The sequence below is a fragment of the Carlito syrichta genome, unplaced genomic scaffold (assembly GCF_000164805.1).
Source record: "Carlito syrichta isolate Samal-C Ts95f unplaced genomic scaffold, Tarsius_syrichta-2.0.1 Scaffold314854, whole genome shotgun sequence".
Taxonomy (NCBI): domain Eukaryota; kingdom Metazoa; phylum Chordata; class Mammalia; order Primates; family Tarsiidae; genus Carlito; species Carlito syrichta.
The window spans coordinates 322,736-342,018 of record NW_007258950.1 but is presented as its reverse complement, the minus strand read 5'-3'; the positions used below and the strand labels follow the sequence as shown (position 1 = coordinate 342,018).

Here is a 19,283-nt window from a genome sequence, read left to right as displayed (position 1 = left end):
CTCCAGTCTGGGCGACAGAGTGAGACTCCAACTCAAAAAAAAAAAAAAAGACTTAGGTTCCTGAAATAACTCTTCTCTCCTAGTTTCCCTTTTCCACAAGAGCAATCAGCACAGAATACTTGCTATTGAGATGGCAATTCCAGCAATTTCACCCAGCTGTTTAGTCAGTCTGTCCTGTCCTTTAGAAGAGCACTCCATGACATAGATAACATTTCCTTTCAGATAAGTTTTATATGTCTATAACAGGTCCTCATGCCATTTACTTTGCATTGGGTTTATCTGTTCAGCTGGCAGTGTACTGTTAGACTATGACATAAGGATTATATATTTTTTTCTACTTTAATCAAAACAGTTTTTGAAACTTAGAAATTCAATTTCAGCTACTACACATAAGTACCAAATTGGTATTTACTCGCTATAATTATTGCCATTTCCAGAACTCTTATACATCTTTAGCGTTTTAGCAAAATGTTTTTAAAAGGTATCAAGAGCATTATGTCTTTCAGTCAGGACAGAATTATAATGTATTTTTTTGGTTGAAAAGTTTGAGCGTGTACTGTATCTTCTCATCTGCGTTGACTTTCTAATACATTATGGTTTAATTGACATTATCTGAGTGCAAATGGCCAGTTGTGGTTGCAGAGGGTGAGGGACAAAATCCTTTGATTAAGTTAGAAATGATGATCAGTAAACATGGTCAAAAGGCCAACAGAAAGGTTATTCTTGATGTGGGTAAACACAATGTCAAGGCCAAATTCAAACCAAGCAATTATTAATATCAAGGAGTTATCAATGATATTGAGGGCATAAACCAGGAATATAAAGACCAACTCAGAAATTCCATAGAGTGTAAAGGAAACTGGGAGAGAGCTGTTCAAGAATGGTTCAAACATGTTGTATCTTTTGACCAAGAGGTAATTACCAACAAAAGCATAACCCCACTGTCTCCCATGGAAGAAAAGAATAAGAAGCTACTCAAAAGTGATGGTCTAGACCTTCACAAGCTTCCCCACTCAAGGGAAGTTATTGGAGCCCAATAATCCTAGTGGCCTTACAATGACATTAAGGGGGTTAATGGATCTGGAGATTGGCATGTATGTCCTGCTCTGTGTCTTCTACCTGGCCAGTGCGGTTCTCTTAATCAACTGTTTGGCTTTTGCTTGAAAATACAGACTCAAAAGATTTGCAGTGAATGAGTGAGGCAACTTCCTGAATTTCCAGTCCTGGATCTGGCGTGGGAATTAAGTAGAACTTCTGGAGAACTCCGTTGACAGTACACACCCATCAGGGGAGTACACAACCATGAAAGACAGGAGTGGCAGCAATTTGAGGAGAGGAACTTCCTTTTGAACAAGAGCTCTCAGGAGACTTTTTTGTAGTCAACTACTCAAAACTTCTGTGTCTGTGAGGAAAAAAAATTAAAATGAACCTCTGAATCCTGCAGGCCCAGAGAGGAAGAGAGTCAAGTTTACTTCTCACATCACCATCCTCCCAGAAGATGACAGCCCATATAACCAGCTCCATCCTGTTTGAGAGTGATGATAACATCAAATGGGTCTGTCAAGATATGGGATTGCGAGACTCATAGATTGAAAATATTTATCAATGTTTGAATTCACCTATATTCCTTCAAACATTCGGAGCAGTGAGTTTGATCAGCAATAGAGGATAATTTAGTACAGCATAATTGTCAAGGTCTGGTGGGATCCCCTTCTAAGCAAGTGGCAAAGGCCTGAAAAACTAATACAAATAGGTTACAAACTAAGTTGTTCCCCTAATGCAACCCACATAGGAAACTGTATACACTGCCCGGTACTAACTTAGTGCTAATGCAATAAATTCAGCTACAAAGGACCTTATTAGCCATCTCATGACATAAAGCTGTTTGGAATTAGAAATAATTTGAGAGTTGATTTTCTCATTGTTTGACATTGGTAAGGTACAGTGTACAGTTCTTGCCCTTGGCCTGATACTTGACTTAGGGAAAAGATATCATAATATGCATTACTCATTGATTTTATAGATATTTGCACAGCACCCATCTGTTGTTGGTTTTGTTGTTTGCTGTTTGATTTTTGTTGTTATATTTTGTTTTGACTTCTGAAAGTCTTTTTTTGGTATATGTAAAGGAAATTTTTTCTTTTTGTTTGAGGAATACTTGATTTACATAGGAGTTTAATTCACTGAGATTAGTCATTTCATTTCAAATAATGGCATCCATATTGAATTTGAGATTCCTCTACTTTTTCACACTTTGTTGTATGTGAATAGAAAATAAGCAGTTTATCCTCACTTCACTTGCCTTTGTTTTCTCATTGACAAATCTTACATTGGCATTGATTGATGGGGTTTACTTAAAAATATTACCATTCAATGAATAAGGCTCAATTTTCTTTTTTCCCCTTTATTTATTTTTTATTATAAAGATGTGGGATACAATTCAGGGTTAGGTATACAAACATTGATTACGCAGGTACCCTTGTTGATGAGGTATGCTCCTCCCTCCCCTGGCAGTTAAGGCTCAATTTTCTACATGAATTTTTGCAAAGGTTGGGGAATATTTGTGAATCACACATAATTTTTGTTTTTTCATGATCTGGTAGCTGAAAATTTATGGTAAAAATATGAGAAAAGATCTAATTAAAATATCTATACTTATGTGCGCATTTTGTGGAAAAAATATTTTGCCAACCAGACTAAAATATAACACTTGAATTGATAGGTATGGAAAGGAAATTCCCTGGGTAATAACTACAGACTAAACCCGCCATTTTGCAAAATATAAAAGAAGAAATAAGTAAAATTCTGTTTCAAATTAGCAGTAAGAAAATTCATCTTTTCAGTGACCAGAAAAGCATTTTCTTTCCATAATTCTAGTGAAGTTAAAACTTTAATAGGATGTGTTCTGAGATCAACAAGCAATGTGTATGCCCAGTGAAGTCATGAAAATAAATGGTTGCTGTAAATCTCAGAACACAGTTGTCAACACAGGGATTGGAAAAGTAATTGTCAAGGAAAAAAGAAATTATTCAAAATTTGAATTTAAAGAAATTGGTGAAATAATAATATTAAATTATGTTGAACAAAGCAAAATTTCAGAATAAGAAAATGAGACAGTCATTTTAGTAAGGTAGAAAAGCTAAAAAACATATCGAACTCATTTGGGCTCTATTGAGCCTTCAGCTCATCTAAGAATTAGAGTTGTGAGGACATTTCCAAGACTACAAATGGCTGATGGTTGCGCTATTCCGAAGAGAGGTGTTCAGATTATCCATCCTTGTTATTACACATTTTTATATGTATGAAGATCACAGCCTAAACTCAGTTTCCTTTAGTATCTTACCAAATTGGCAGCCAAGAATCTCTTCCTGTATCTCCTCCCTGTAGAACTAGGTGTTTCTGAGCAGTGCACCATGATAGGGGCCTGACCCTTATACACAGGTATTCAGTTGATTTTTTTTTTTTTTTGAGTTGGAGTCTCACTCTGCCACCTGAACTGGAGTGCAGTGGCCGCTCCCGGCCACCGCAGCCTCGCCTGCTGGGCTCCGGCGATCCTTCCGCCTCAGCCTTCCAAGTAGCTGGAACTACAGGCATGTGCTACCAAGCCTGGCTAATTTTTTGATTTATTGTAGAGATGAGGTCTTGCTGCCCAGGCGGGTCTCGAACCCGCGGACTCAGGCAACCCACTTACCTCAGCCTCCCAAAGGCGTGGGATTACAGGCTGAGCCACCGAGCCTGGCTTCAGTTGATTTTTTAATGGTTAAAATATGGGATAAGAAAGGAGTCTGGGATTGCCTGAATCCGCGGGTTCGAGACCCGCCTGGGCAACTCGGCGAGACCTCATCTCTACAATAAATCAAAAAATCAGCCGGTCGTGGTAGCGCATGCCTGTAGTTCCGGCTACTCAGAAGGCTGAGGCGGAAGGATCGCCGGAGCCCAGCAGGTCGAGGCTGCGGTGGCCGGGAGCGGCCACTGCATTCCAGTCTGGGCGACAGAGTGAGACTCCAACTCAAAAAAAAAAAAAAAGAATTTAGGCTGTTAAAGCTTGAAAATTCTTGCAATTCGTCTATAGAATAAACATTTACTGTAAAACGAGTTTGCAAAGAGATCGCTGGCACCTAGTAGAAAGGGTTCCTCAGTCTGCTAAATGAAGCCACCACTGTTTTTTCAAATCTTTTATTCTTATATTTACTGTCATTTTTAGAAATTGGGTTATTTGTTTCTGTCACTGTTTTACAAAGAATTTGGTGAAGAAGTAGCCCAAAACCACTGTTATAGAGAGAAGTGCACATGTATATTAACTGAAACACAATTAGCAAATAAGTCCTGCACATTTAAAATGCCGTTTTCTGTTTTATTTCCATTTGTACCCTCAATACAATAGGGATTTTTTTTAAACCTTAAATGACTTGAATTTCATTGGAGAACAAGTGTCTGTCACCCAGTCTGCAGTTCACATCACCCCATTAACAGAGACTGGATGTGACTGTGTGTTGCAGAAGTAAGTTTTGATGGGTAAGACAAAGAACTTTTTCTTATGAAGATTTTGATTACTGCAACATTTAAAATAGAATATTTCTCATGTTGTGAATGCTTGATATGTTGGGACCAACTCAGACCACTGCATGCAAAGGTGGTTTCTCAATGGACTGGTAAATGTACTTCTATCCATCTGAAAATGGCTTCATGAAGGGAACATCTATCACTACGTCAGAGTTTCCAAGAGTGATAGAGGTCACCTCTATTTGTCTGCTACAACTTAGCTCAGAGTAAAAATACAAATAGGAGAGCTGGATGTCCATTGTCAAATAAACCATTTAAAAATGCACATAGTTTTACATTTTAATTTGTATATTCCAAGTGAGCAAACATTTGAGGGGAAAGGAATAAAGCCTTTTAACTATTCTTAAATTTGGTATTGATACTCATCAGACTAACAGAAAGTCATTGATGTTTCATCTGCTCTGATTCCCTGATCATTGGGCAGCGCAGGGAATCACCACTCTTGTTTTCTATCTAATAGCCTTTAAAGAAAAAGGAGCTATGCCTACTAATACCAAATTGAAGAAGCATTGGGAAAAATATAGACTATAAAATCCAGAAATTCAGTTCCCTAGACTCCAGAGGAGATCTATGCAACTCTGATTTTTCACATTTCTCCCCCAAGGTTTTGGGATACAGAAGGGGGACTTCACTGAACCCAGATTTTCAGAAAGAATGATGCTGGGCTTCTGCTCCTAGGTTTCCAGCTGCCTGAAAATAAGAAAAAGCAAAATATCTGTGTGATTTAACATTGGATATATTGACATGAATTTTTTTCCTTTCATACTGTTTAATGCTTTTGTTGCAGAACTTGTGGTAACATAAACAATCAAAACAAAAATCCTGAAAAGACAAAAAGAAGTTATAGTCTAAAAATAATTATTTGTTTCTCTAACAACCAAGGTAGAAGTTTTGTTTTGTTTTGTTTTGTTTTGTTTCAGATGTTCCAATGTCATAAAAAGAGAAAATGGGTAAATATTTCTCACTTTCTAATCTGGAAATCAAAGCACCTAAAAACTCAGTGTCTCAATGGTTGATGTCAGATCTTTCTTTTTTTGGTATGTGTTAATGGTTTGATGATGCACTTCTGTAGGGATAATGGTTTTGTATGGGACCAAGAGTGACAAGGGACTGATGACTTAGATGCAGAACTCTGAAGAGAAGAGAAAACTCAATACAACTGAGGATTCTGCTAGGATTGTGGAGACTGCTACAGACATTTCAAGACTGAATAATTTACTAAATTATTCACAAATTGCAGACCATATGTTCACTTCATGAGTCTGTCAGCATCATCTTTGCCACTTTTGCAAGCACCATCATTTACCATTAGTACAAAAAGGGATATCACTTTGACAACCCAGAGTTTGAATAGTTTGATGTGTCTTAATGATCACTGCCCACCAAGCTTGTTCTTTTTGCAAACTTCAGTCATGATGATGCCGAGTGGGGAGCAGCACAAAACCAGTGGATTTTTTGACTTGTTTCTAAAATGTATTTTTTTTTTTTTGAGTTGGAGTCTCACTCTGTTGCCCAGAATGGAGTTCAGTGGCCGCTCCCAGCCACTGCAGCCTCTACCTGCTGGGCTCCGGCGATCCTTCCGCCTCAGCCTTCCGAGTAGTTGGAACTACAGGCGCATGCTACCACACCCGGCTAATTTTTTTGATCATTGTAGAGATGAGGTCTCGCCAAGTTGCCCAGGCTGGTCTCAAACCCGCGGGCTCAAGCAATCCACTCACCTCAGCCTCCCAAGGCACGGGATTACAGACTGAGCCACCGAGCCCGGCTTCTAAAATGAATTTTAGAGTGGCTAGCAAAGTTTTAAAACAAAGTGTATTAGAGAAAGAAGAGAGAAAAGAAAGGGAGAGATGCCAAAGCTGACAAGGGCAAAAGAAACCACACTTTTGCTCTTTACAGTAGAACTGATATCCCTTCACAATGATTGATATGCTAAAGAGGGTAGAGCCCAGGTAACCACCACTCTGGAGATTGACATCTCTGAGCTCCTGATGGGAGAAGAGAAGGGGAGGAGAGGTCTTTTTCTGACCACATTGCCCTTTGCAAGAGACCTATCAGATATTCCCAATTCACAGATTTCTGACCTAAAAGGTAGTTTGGCGATCATTTCTATGGCTTTGGTCAGTTAAGGGATGGTATTCCACAGGCAACCTAGAAATTTCTGAGTGATTACTATGCTAAACCATGAACTGAAATGTTGGGCTGTCCTAGTCCTAAGACATCTGATGGAGTTTTCTTTTTATTTGCTGAAGGGGTGGGATAGGTTGCAGCTTGGTCTGCAGTAAAATGTAGTTTAAAAAATGTCTGAATGCTTCCTAAAACCTACTTTTGGGAAATTTATCTGTCTATATCTAAGCTGTGCTAGCTACCCTGCCTCAATATAACCAAACTACACACTAAAAATTGTCTTTGTGAAGCTAATCTGTGATGTTGCATGCTTTCATGAGTTCAAAAAGCTGGCAGAAAAAGAGTCAAAGTGCACTCCCAGTTTTGCAAAACCAACTTCCCCACTCATAGTATTTCTCAGTACTATTGTTAATTTACATAAATCTTTTAAAAATCTAAAGTATTTATATATACTTATAATATATATATACACTATTAGTATACATATATACTAATTTAGATAATTTAGGTACATCTTAACCCCTAAATTCTCAGGGATGTAAAGGTCTGAGCCATAGATCCCAACAGAGTCTCTCCAAAGCAACTTTGAATGTACACAAAACAGTAAATGTGATTTTGAAACACACGGAATTTTCAGAATGGCATGTTTGAAAGAAAAATTTTATTTTGAGTGCTTTTTGCAAAATGCAAATACATATCAGTTTTTTTGTATTCAAATTGTTATTATCAGTAGTATAACTGCCAGGTTTTATTTTATTTTATTTTTTAATGCAGGGGCTTTGGAGAAGGAAATGGCCTGAGACTGTGTTTTATGGGGTGTCCTTACTAGAGACAATTAGGACACTATTACTTTCCAGATGGAAAATAACGATCCAAGGGCTTTCAAGTCCATTAGAGAAATTATACTTCCAGTCCAAAAAAGCAATCATGTTATCAGCTCACAGCACTGGACAGTCTTCATGTTCTATGAGATGCCTTCAAAATGTCATTGTTACACGAGGTCATTTATCACATGATTTTAAAAAAATTTTGTATCAACATGTGTGATTGTTTTTTTAGGTTCTACAAAGAATAAAATGATTGAAACCCCTTTTGTATATCTGTATCGCCCATAGGAATGACACACTTTGCAAATAGTAAGACGAATATTGTGTCTTAATTTGCTATTCATGTGATTATGACCTTTTGCTTCATTAGGTGGTTTAAATCACTCATTAGATGATGCATTTATGTTTGCTATCACACAAAGATAATGTGAAAACATAGGGAAATAGGTAATTCACAGTTTCTATTTTTCGTTGTTAACATTCTATCCCCATGCACAAAGGTTAACTCCAAATGGATCAGAGACCTAAATGTAAAACCTCAAACCATAAGAACCTTAGAAAATGAAGGAAATACCCTCAAGGAAATCGGAACTGGCATCCAATTCCTGAACAAAATCCGAAACCCACAGGTCATAAGAGAGAAGATAGACAAGTGGGACCTTATTAAACTGACAAGTTTCTGCAAGGTCAAAGAAACCATCAAGAGAGCAGGGAGACAGCCTACAGACTGGGAAAAAATATTTGTCAACACCAGGTCTGACGAAGGCTTTACATCCTGGATCTACAAGGAACTAAAACATGCTGAAAAGAAAAAAACAAACAACCCCATTACCAAATGGGCAAAAGATATGAACAGACACTTCACAAAAGAGGACATCCGAGCAGCCAACAGACACATGAAGAAATGTTCAACCTCACTAATCATCAGGGAGATGCAAATCAAAACCACACTGAGATACCACCTAACTCCAGTCAGAATGGCAATTATCAACTCAAAAAATAACAGCTGCTGGAGAGGGTATGGTGAAAAGGGAACACTTCTACACTGTTGGTGGAAGTGTAAACCAGTGCAACCTTTGTGGAAAGCAGTGTGACGATTCCTAAAAGCTCTAAATATCAACCTCCCATATGACCCCGCAATCCCCCTACTGGGAATATACCCTGAAGAACTCAAATCACTCTATAAAAAAGATACCTGCACACGTATGTCTATCGCAGCAGTGTTCACAATAGCAAGAACCTGGAAACAACCATGCTGCCCATCAAAAGAGGACTGGATTAAAAAAATGTGGTACATATACATGATGGAATACTACGCAGCCATAAAAAAGAACAAAATCATGAATTTTTCAGCAACCTGGATGGAACTAGAGTCTATAATACTGAGTGACTTCTCACAGAAACAAAAATCCGAGTATCACATGTTCTCATTCATATAATGGACCTTGAACATCCAATGTAATACTATAAGAAAATGACTGATGGTACTGGGAAACTATGGGGGGGGAAGGGGATGGGATTAACGGTAGCAAATATCTGTCTGGGGAAGGGGAAACACCTCTTATCAACAGGATGCCTGAATGAAACATAATTGTACACCTAACCCTTAACTGTACCCCACAAAACCATAATAAAAAATATTTATTAAAAAAAAAAGATTGGAACTAAAATGGTTCAGTCTTAACAATTGGACTTACTTGATTTGAGAAAGATTGTCAACCCAAGTGTCAAAATTAAAACAATACAGCTACTTAGAGAAATCAGAAGAAAACATACTTAACTATCTTGGGTTTATCAAAGACTTTTTGATCAAGTCTCAAAATTGCTATCCATAAAATAATTGATCTTATACTTTTAAAACTTCTGTTGATTAAAGATATATTTATACAGATAAATAGATAAACTTAGATTCGAGGGAAAAAATTGCAATATATCTACAGACAAATTTTTTTCTTTTCTTTTTTTATTTGAGCTGGAGTCTCACTCTGTCACCCTGACTGGAGTGCGGTGGCCGCTCCCGGCCACTGCAGCCTCGGCCGGCTGGTCTCCAGCAATCCTTCTGCCTCAGCCTTCCAAGTAGCTGGAACTACAGGCGCGTGCTACCACGCCCGGCTCATTTTGATTTATTGTAGAGATGAGGTCTTGCCAAGTTGCCCAGGCAGGTCTCGAACCTGTGGGCTCAGGCAATCCACTCACCTCAGCCTCCCAAAGGCGCGGAATTACAGGCTAAGCCACCGAGCCCGGCTAACAGACAAATTTTATACGGATATGCTAAGAACTCCTGCAACTCAAGAATAAAGATGGACTAAATTAAAAATGGGCAAAAGAGTTGAACAAACTCTTCATGAAGAAAGGTGTATAAGTAGCTCAAAAGCACGTGAAAAAAGTGATTCAATAAAATTAACCATCAAGAGAATTCGTGTTTAAACTACAATGAAATACCTCTATATATCTTCCAGAATAATTAAAATTACCAAGTAATACAACACCAAATGTTAGGAAAATTGCCGATCAGTTGAAACTCTGTTATACTGCTGATGAAAATTAGTTGGCAGTTTCTTTCTAAAACATAGTCTATGAATTAACATTGTATCTAGATGTTTACGCAAGAGGACTTGCATACATGTATAAATATACACACGTGCCTTTGCATTTTGAAACAATCAACTATTGCTGTCTGTGTTTTTCTCTGTATAATAGTTCCCCCTAATTTGTGGTTTCTCATTCCGTGGTTTCTGTCACCTGTAGTCAGCTGTGGTCCAAAAATGTTATACGGACAATTTCAGAAAAACAAAACAAAATAATTCATAATTTTCTAATTGCATGCCATTCTGAGTAGTGTGTTGAAACTTCAGCCACCCCGCTCTATCCCTTACATGATGTGAACCATTTCTTTGTCCAGCAAATCTTGGCTAAGTAATCCACCCACCCTCTAGTCACGGTTGTGATATCAGGAAAACCTACTGTATACGAGGTCTGTACTATCCACAGTTTCAGACATCCACTGGGGTTTCACATGATGTATGACCCAAAATAAAGAGGGGTTACTGTCTGTTATTACACCTCAATTGTAATATGTCTCAAGTATGTTATACCTTTATTATAATCAGTATCATGGGAAAACTCTTTGAAGAATTACAAACAAACAAACAAAAAGAATAAATACCTTCATGCAGTCCATTATTTTTCTGCTCTTGTACTTGTGGCTAGATCAGAAACAAATTAGCCTGAGGGAGAGTTCTCTCACATCTCTAGACAGGATCAATCTTCTGGGGCAGGAGGAAGAGTTTCTGTAAAAGGAGAAAAAAGCAGCAGATAGTGATGTGCCTTTGTGGTTCCTGATTTCCTTTGGCAACTTTCTGCATTTTGAGAGGCCAGCAAGTGCCTGGGGTTTTGTTAGCGCTCCCCTGCTGGTCTCTCTGGCAGCATGCAGTCTCATCCAGTCTTCCCAATGTGCCGCAAAGATGCTATTATGTTCTCCAGGTGAAGGGCTAGAGAATCTGTAGGTAACATTTCTTTATTCAATCAGACATTCCAATTATCCAGTCATATGGTGGTTTGCCCAGGTTACTAGGTGCTTGTTGGGGTTCTAAACTGAATATTCTCCAGTGTCCGATGCGGTCTTGTTTTGTCTAAGCTGGGATCTGGCAACCAAAGGGAGTTGTGAGGGGTCTTTGATATCATACCAGGCCTGCTGATGGCCAGAAACATTTATACCCATCTTTTGTCTTAGCATTCGGGATGTTGGAAGACTCAAGGCAGTGCCCGGGTTCTCTAGCTTCCTGGGGAGGTGATGGCAAGTCTTAACAGTCTTTAAAAATACATAATTTAAAATGAAAAAAGCAAGTAATTAAAGTCTATCATTGAAGAATACTGTAAAATTCTTAACAAGTTTGGTAAGATCATAAGCCTAGGAAAGCCTTGAGTTGCTTTCAAGAAAGCCTAGCTCTTTGATTAAGCTGGATACACTAAGTTTGTAATCAGTTAATAATAATATGAACATGCCGCTGGGCTCGGTGGCTCAGCCTGTAATCCCGCGCCTTTGGGAAGCTGAGGTGAGAGAATTGCCTGAGCCCGCGGGTTCGAGACCCACCTGGGCAGCGAGACCTCATCTCTACAATAAATCAAAAAATCAGCCGCGCATGGTAGCGCATGCCTGTAATTCCGGCTACTCGGAAGGCTGAGGCGGAAGGATCGTCAGAGCCCAGCAGGTGGAGGCTGCGGTGGCCGGGAGTGGCCACTGCACTCCAGTCTGGGCGACAGAGTGAGACTCCAACTCAAAATAAATAAATAAATAATATGAACATGTTTATATCTTTAAGTGTGGATGAAGAAGACCTTCTCAACAATTAAGTAGAAAGAACATACCCTCTGTGCTTGGTGAGGTATGTATTTGGGCCATTTTCAAAGCTATATATGGTTTCTGAGGGCAAAGCCTGACAATTCTAAGTTACCAAAGTGAAAACTAGCTTAAGATCCTGGCAAAGGAATAATTTATAACCTAAGAACATATTAGAGGATGCGTTGAGTGAAAATCTTGGTTTTTTGAAAAATGTAAAATTTATTTTAAAATAATTTGAAAGATGGAAAGAAAGAGAGGGAGAGATCTGAATAAAATGTTTCAAAATTCTAATGAATACAGATGAAAATCATAAAGGATGGATTTGGTTCTAGTGTCTGACAGAAACATTACTAATTTAGATGAGTTAACAAAGGAGGTGGAAATCTTACATATAAAGAGTGAATTAAAAAAGGCTATATTGTTCATTAGCCAAAGTCATTTTTGAGAAAGTCATTTATGCTTTTAAGGAAAATACTTTCTTCTAAAAGGAGAAAGCATAGAAACAAACTAGAGCACACACAGTAAAGAAAATCCAATAAACAAATGTCTTAGAACTCAAACAAAAAGTCTCCTACAGGAACAAGAATCTGTTCATTTACCAAATGCTCACCCAGCAAGTGAAATCCAAAAGCTTCCATGGAAACATGAAAACTTAAAATACTGAGAACATACACATCATGTATGGCTTCATCAATTAGCATTTGGAAGAAACATTTGGAAATAAATAAAAGCAGCAACCAGGTCCCTCTGGGGACCTCACAGAAGAGATGAAAAGGATCGAGTCAAGATTAGAAAGGAACACTCTGATTTTACCAAAGTCATCTTATCTCCCGTGAGGAAAAAAGTTTGAGATAAGTAATTAGCAGCTCTGTCCAAAAAGAGAAATCTCAGTCCCCTGGAGGGAGTGGGGAGGTGGGGGGGAAGGGAGGCACAAAGAAACACCAGTTAACCAGAACTGAATTTAAATGAGAGTTTTTTTTTTTTTTTTGAGTTGGAGTCACACTCTGTTACCCAGACTGGAGTGCAGTGGCCACTCCTGGCCACCGCAGCCTCGACCTGCTGGGCTCCGGCAATCCCTCTGCCTCAGCCTTCTAAGTAGCCGGAATTACAGGCATGCGCTACCACGCCCGGCAAATTTTTTGATTTATTGTAGAGATGAGGTCTTGCTGCCCAGGCGGGTCTCGAACCCACAGGCTCAGGCCATCCACTCACCTCAGCCTCCCAAAGGCGCGGGATTACAGGTTGAGCCACCGAGCCCGGCTAAATGAAAGCTTTTTATCAGATGGTCCTCATGCCCCTGCTGTTCCCAGTGCAGCTCTGGGAGAGTCTTCAGAGGACCAGGTGATCCACTGATGACCAGATCCCAGAGAAAGAAAAGTGCTGATTAGCAATTGATAAAATTACCGATAAAACTTGTTTGTTGCTGTCTGTTCTGCCAAAGTACCATCCTTTATATATATAAAAAAATTATGTTTAGGCACACTATCTTGTGCTCTTTCTGCAGTAAGGGGGAAGCAGGGAAAAACTAACATCTTAAGAGTAAGCTTTAGTGTGTACATTTTACAAAATCTAAAGATTTGGGGTTCTTACACTCCCACCTCTGGATTTATCCAGTTTTAGCAAATTAAAAGGAGCAGATAGTTAGGGGTCAATGTAATTGCGGTTATTTGTGAAGAAAAGGGCATATTTACCGCATTTACACTGTGCTTCAGGACTCCTGGAATAAGGGAGTTGTACAGGTCAGGTCATGCCTTCTAAGAATTACTCCTTCTTAGATGAGGCATTCTGAGTGCTGATATGATTGATCCAAGACCCATGCTATGCCTGGTACACAGAGCAGGCCTGGACAGCAAGGTGATGTGTGAACAATTTTATGGTGGATGTCATATTAGGATTATTTTATATGTTCGCTACTGAAACTCAACCATTACAGATTAAAAGCAAACATCCAAAACCTACAACAAAAATTGAAAATTTGATTTACATGAAAACTTCAAAATAATTGACTTCTAGTATATATCTTAAGTCAGACACTCAGTTGATGCCCTAAGGAATTTGCCTTCTTGTTTCCAAATCTCCCCCCTCTCTCTTTCTCTCTCTTTCCCTCTCTCCCTTCCTCTTTCTCTCTCACACACATATACATACACACACACACAAATATGGCTATTGACAGTTCTGCGCTTTCATTCTACTGTTTATCAAATCATACTGACTCTACACATACAGATGTAAAGAAGAATTTCCTATCCCCAACCACGGTGATTGCTTCAGAAATGGGCATGTAATTGAACACATGCAATAAGAACCCTCTACAGAGATTTCACGGGAACCATTAGGGAACTAGTCCTGTCTCTTGGAGGACCCTTAATTACATGTGCTTATTCTCATACCCATTTCTGACACTATCTCTGTGGTTAGGGATGGAAAATCATTGATTATCAAGTCAACTTCAAAGAATGTGTCATATGAAAGGAGAGCAGTCAAATTATGGTTCCTTGAAGAAAAATATGAAATATAGTTACTAGAAAAATGGAGACAGGATAGACAGGGGACAACAGTATGAGTGGATGGTTGGGTAAGAAGAGGAGATGGAGGTGAGTGTAGGGTAACTCAAAAAAGTGTCCAGACAACTAGGTGGAATAGAAAATTTACAAAATGGAGTCACAGTGCTCACCTAATGTCCTGTAAAAATCTGGATTTTCACCTTAGTAAACTATGCAGTTGGGAATTCTGTCTTTTGGCAAAGTAATCAGGACATTGATCCACTCACTTGTAAAAAAGGACAGAATATATAAAAACATGGTTTTTAAGACATTAGCTATCAGGCCATGTGGAATCGTGATTCCGGAGAGATGGGAGACTAGCCAGGTGAATTCTGTAGTTGCCCCAGTTCATTGCCTGAAGTGTTTTGCGTACACTGCAAAGAGAGGGGGCCCAGGTGAAGCCTGATCAACTCCTGGAGCTGGTGCCACGTATCATGGATTTTGCAGAGACCAAGGTAGCTAGATTTGGAAGCAGAGTTAACCAATGGGAGAAGGCTGCACAGAGAGAAACTCTTGAGGTGCTCAGAAGGTCCACGTCAACTACTCAAAAGAGTGCTGATTGACACATACACATGAGGAAATTACCCAAGGCTAGGGGAAGAGCCATTTAAAGGATCAGAGGAATGTGTACTCAGAGCTAACTCAGGGATGAGGATAGTGGAAAGATCACTGAAATATTTATAGTCCCTCCAAAGCATAAGGCTTTCTTATGAATGACAAGTGATGATATTTCTTCCAACCAGAACTGAAGGTAAAGACACTCCAGTTTCCAGCCTTCCAGACCCAGGCCCATAGCAAGGTCCCTGTAACCAATCAGTTGGGTTCAGATATTTCTCACACTGGATGTTGTGACTGTGAGGCACGAGTCCACACTCTGCTCACATATTTTAGCACAAAGCATAAAAACAAGCAAGCACATAAATAAAATTGATAGGTGCATTGGGGATTAGTCCCTGCATCTGGTGAGACAGTCATCTAGTCATTTGGCCCTGCACATACTAGGAAATGTCAAAGTAGTGATGGTGACATCCACTTACTTGGTGAACACCCATGTGCAGGATGTGCCAGATGGTCTGCTAAGTGTTTTATGGACGTGATATTGTGTACTTCTTTTTATACAGATCAGCAAAATACACAAAGTTGCATAACACTTTTTTATCAATAAGGCAGGAAAGTGAGGATTTGAAATTGTGCCGGTATCAGGCTATATTCTTTTTGTTAAAAAATATATATATATGGAAACGCAGCAGCTCAATGGACTACAGAGAGCAGCCACAATGTATATGAGTATCCAGAGTTTGTTCAGGGAACAGGCCACTATGCCTAGGGTCCCAGTGCTCACAGTTAGATGGAGAAAATGCAGGTTATGTGCAAAGAAACTGTCACATCATCTTCTCCCTTTCACAGACCAATTTTTCCCCAAATATCTGCTTTGTGATCAAATTAAAAATGAGGCTGTATTGTTTCTCTGTGTTTCCTTGAGGAAACCGAGGCACAGGGAGTCAGAATGACTCAACTGACAGCACACAAAAAAATCAATGCCAGCCCTGGATACGAAGTGCCTTTCTCCCAGTGAGTTTATTGATGAAACAGTCTTGTTAGTACTCTTGGCAGTACTAATGACTGGACATTTCCTCTCCTCATATTATTCCAACTTAATTACTCTGGGAAACATCTGTTGTTGAATATGGCACTGTAGACATAGCCATGATTAATTGGATTTTATTCATTCCATTCAAAAAATTATGAAGTTTAGCTTTCCCTCAGGAAGATGAAAACTGCATGAAAATATTGCTCTTGTACTAAAAATAGGAAAATAAGACGGCTAATCAACAATACCTTTGGAAATGGAGATCTTGATGGAAATAGGTGTGCTAAATTTCGGAGTAACGAGCCCCCTTTGCATAGAAAGGCACACAACCTTTGTCACAGCACAGTATGAAAAGAAGGTGGCCACAACATGAGACAAGAAAATAAGTAAAATTTAAACAGATTCTTAAAAGACAAAGTTGAGTTACTATGTCAGTTTAGGATACCTAAGAGTGTCCCAAACACAGGGTGTGGGTAAGCACTTGCTCAGCAGCTCTTCCTTTTGGCTCTCCACTGGACGCTCATGAGGAAGACCAGGTGATCTAAAGTACAAGTAAACTAAGAGACCTCCTTTTAGGGGAATAATGCTGCAGGCGGTGACCTGTTGCCATCTGGAGGCAGGAATGCAGTTGCTGGTTTCTCAGCCTCTTCTCTCAAATAAAAATACATAAGCAACAAAGGATGAGCAGATAATGTTCCTACTTCCCAGTTTTAAGGACTGGTTGGTAGTAGCTGATGTATAGATTAAAAAAAAAATACCCTAGCCAGGCTCGGTGGCTCAGCCTGTAATCCTGTACCTTGGGAGGCTGAGGTGAGTGGATTGTCTGAGCCCAAGGGTTCGAGACCAGCCTGGGCAACTTGGTGAGACCTCATCTCTACAATAAATCAAAAAATTAGCCGGGCGTGGTAGCGCGCACCTGAAGTTCCAGCTACTTGGAAGGCTGAGGCGGAAGGATTGCCAGAGCCCAGCAGGTCGAGTGGCCACTGTACTCCAGTCTGGGAGACAGAGTGAGACTTCAACTAAAAAAAACCCAAAAAATCAAAACAAAAAAAACCTTTTATAACTTCCTATGAACCGTTTATAACTTCCTATGAACACTAGGCAAAATTTACTGGATAATTGTTGAGGGACAGGAAATTAAAAAAAAATAATTTAAACATTTTTATTTGCTATACAGCTTTTCATAAATGTCTTTTAAAAAATTTTACTACATATTTTTAAATTGTGGGGTACAGTTAAGGGTTAGGTATACAAGTATGCATTGTGCAGGTACCTTTGTTGATGAGGTGTGCCCCCGTCCCCAGAAAGATATCCCTTACCATTAATCCCACCTCACTTCCCCTCCCCGGGGACAGGAAATTTATGGTGGCCAAAATTACGTGCTGATACAAAAGAGACTATAACTGTCCTTGTGGCAGAAACAGGAATCTTGTTTGCACCCAAGATCTAAAACCTATACAAAAGAGAAAGTGTCTGTCACTAAAAAGAGGATCAGTCATGCTGAGAAATTCTTATCTTGGGCTTAGGTGCACAGGATGCTCTTAATATTGAAACTTCAGAAACAGACGGTGAAATCCCCACACCAACACCACATACTTTGCTCCAAGCAATAAGCAAGAGCAGAGTACAGGGAGGAAGGAGTGGGCATGGTAGAGAGCTCCCTGTGGTGCAAACATGCAAATCTTGTTGAAAGCTGAGGGTGGCCGGGCTGGGTGGCTCAGCCTGTAATCCCGCTCCTTTGGGAGGCTGAGGTGAGTGGATTGCCTGAGCCCGCGGGTTCGAGACCAGCCTGGGCAGCGAGACCTCATCTCTACAATAAATAAAAAAATCAGCCGGGCGTGGTAGCACATGTCTGTAATTCCGCCTACTTGGAAGGCTGAGGCGGAAGGATCGCCGGAGCCCAGCAGGTCGAGGCTGCGGTAGCCAGGAGGCCACTGCACTCCAGTCTGGGCGACAGAGTAAGACTCCAACTCAAAAAAAAAAAAAATTGATATATAATAGTTGTACATATATTTGGGGTACAATGTGCAATGGTCAAATCAAGGTAATTGGTATATCCATCACTTCAAATATTTATCTTTTCTTTGTGTTGAGGACATTACAAATCTTCTCTTCTAGCTATATTGAAATATATAATAAGCTAGAGTTAACTATAATTTTTCTACTATATTATTGAATACTAGAATATATTCTTTCTATCTTATTCTACTTTTCTACCCCATAACCAACTAGTCTTTCCTATTGCATACTTTCTGTAAGTAGCTTAGTAGAGCATAAAGGTACTACACAAGGAAAATGAAGACTTGGATTTTGGTACAGGTCCTGTCACGTAGGCAACTTAGGATCTTGAGCATACCATCAGTATGCTGGTAATTAAAATGCTTTCCATTCCTATTCCACCAAGTTGTCTCAAGGCTCAAATGATATGCAATTTGTATCTTTTAAAACCTTAAATTACTTAAAACTTTATTTAAAGGATCGAATATATGTTTTTTTAAAAAAAGATGATATTTATAGTCCCTGTAAATCAACAGCTCTAAAAACTTTTCACTTTACAACCTCGAACAGCTCTCAAGTATGCAAGCAGTCCAACAGCACACTGTTTTCCATTTTCAATATACTATATACATGAGAAAAAAAATGAAAGGAAGACTCCAACGGTCTCAAATTACACAATAAAACAAATTATTACCCTATATACCATTCATTTAAATACATAACATTACTCTAATTTCCCATATATCAATTGGTAAACTTGAACATTAAAGGATATTTATATATGACGATTCAGATATTTGAGTTGACTAACTTCATACTGAATGCAAAACAAACATATCTATAAAATCCAACAGAGCATCTATTATCTTTGGTGACAAAAAAGAAGAAAATAGCATAAGCTACACAGAAAAAAAAATACTTCTGCTTTGCACTATATATCATATATTACCACGAAGACTATAAGTAAATATTCTTGCTTTCCAGTGCCTTCTCAAACTCCTAAGTTAGCCAACATCTATTAAACTCAATGTTATAAACAAAATACAAAAAAAAAAGTTCAAGAGGGTAAATAAAAGTCAAAGAAGTCTCATAGCTATTAAGATATAAGCCAGGCTCAGTGGCTCAGCCTGTAATCCCGCACCTTTGGGAGGCTGAAGTGAGTGGATTGCCTGAGTCCACGGGTTTGAGACTCGCCTGGGCAACTTGGCGAGAACTCTACAATAAATCAAAATGAGCCAGGCGTGGTAGCGCACGCCTGTAGTTCCAGCTACTTGGAAGGCTGAGGCGGAAGGATC

The 19,283-nt window shown here is 39.2% G+C and overlaps 1 protein-coding gene and 1 pseudogene across 1 annotated transcript in view; one reads left to right on the top strand and one right to left on the bottom strand.

Moving 5' to 3' along the window:
- The window catches only part of LOC103274682, a 28,454-nt pseudogene extending 26,866 nt beyond the window's left edge, over positions 1-1,588 (top strand).
- A 9,187-nt stretch (positions 1,589-10,775) lies between these two features.
- The window catches only part of LOC103274681 (peroxisomal multifunctional enzyme type 2-like), a 52,114-nt gene continuing 43,606 nt past the window's right edge, over positions 10,776-19,283 (bottom strand). The window contains exon 9 of the mRNA XM_008072113.2: positions 10,776-10,804. Coding sequence (XP_008070304.2) covers positions 10,776-10,804 — 29 coding nt within the window. The remainder of the gene's footprint in view (positions 10,805-19,283) is intronic.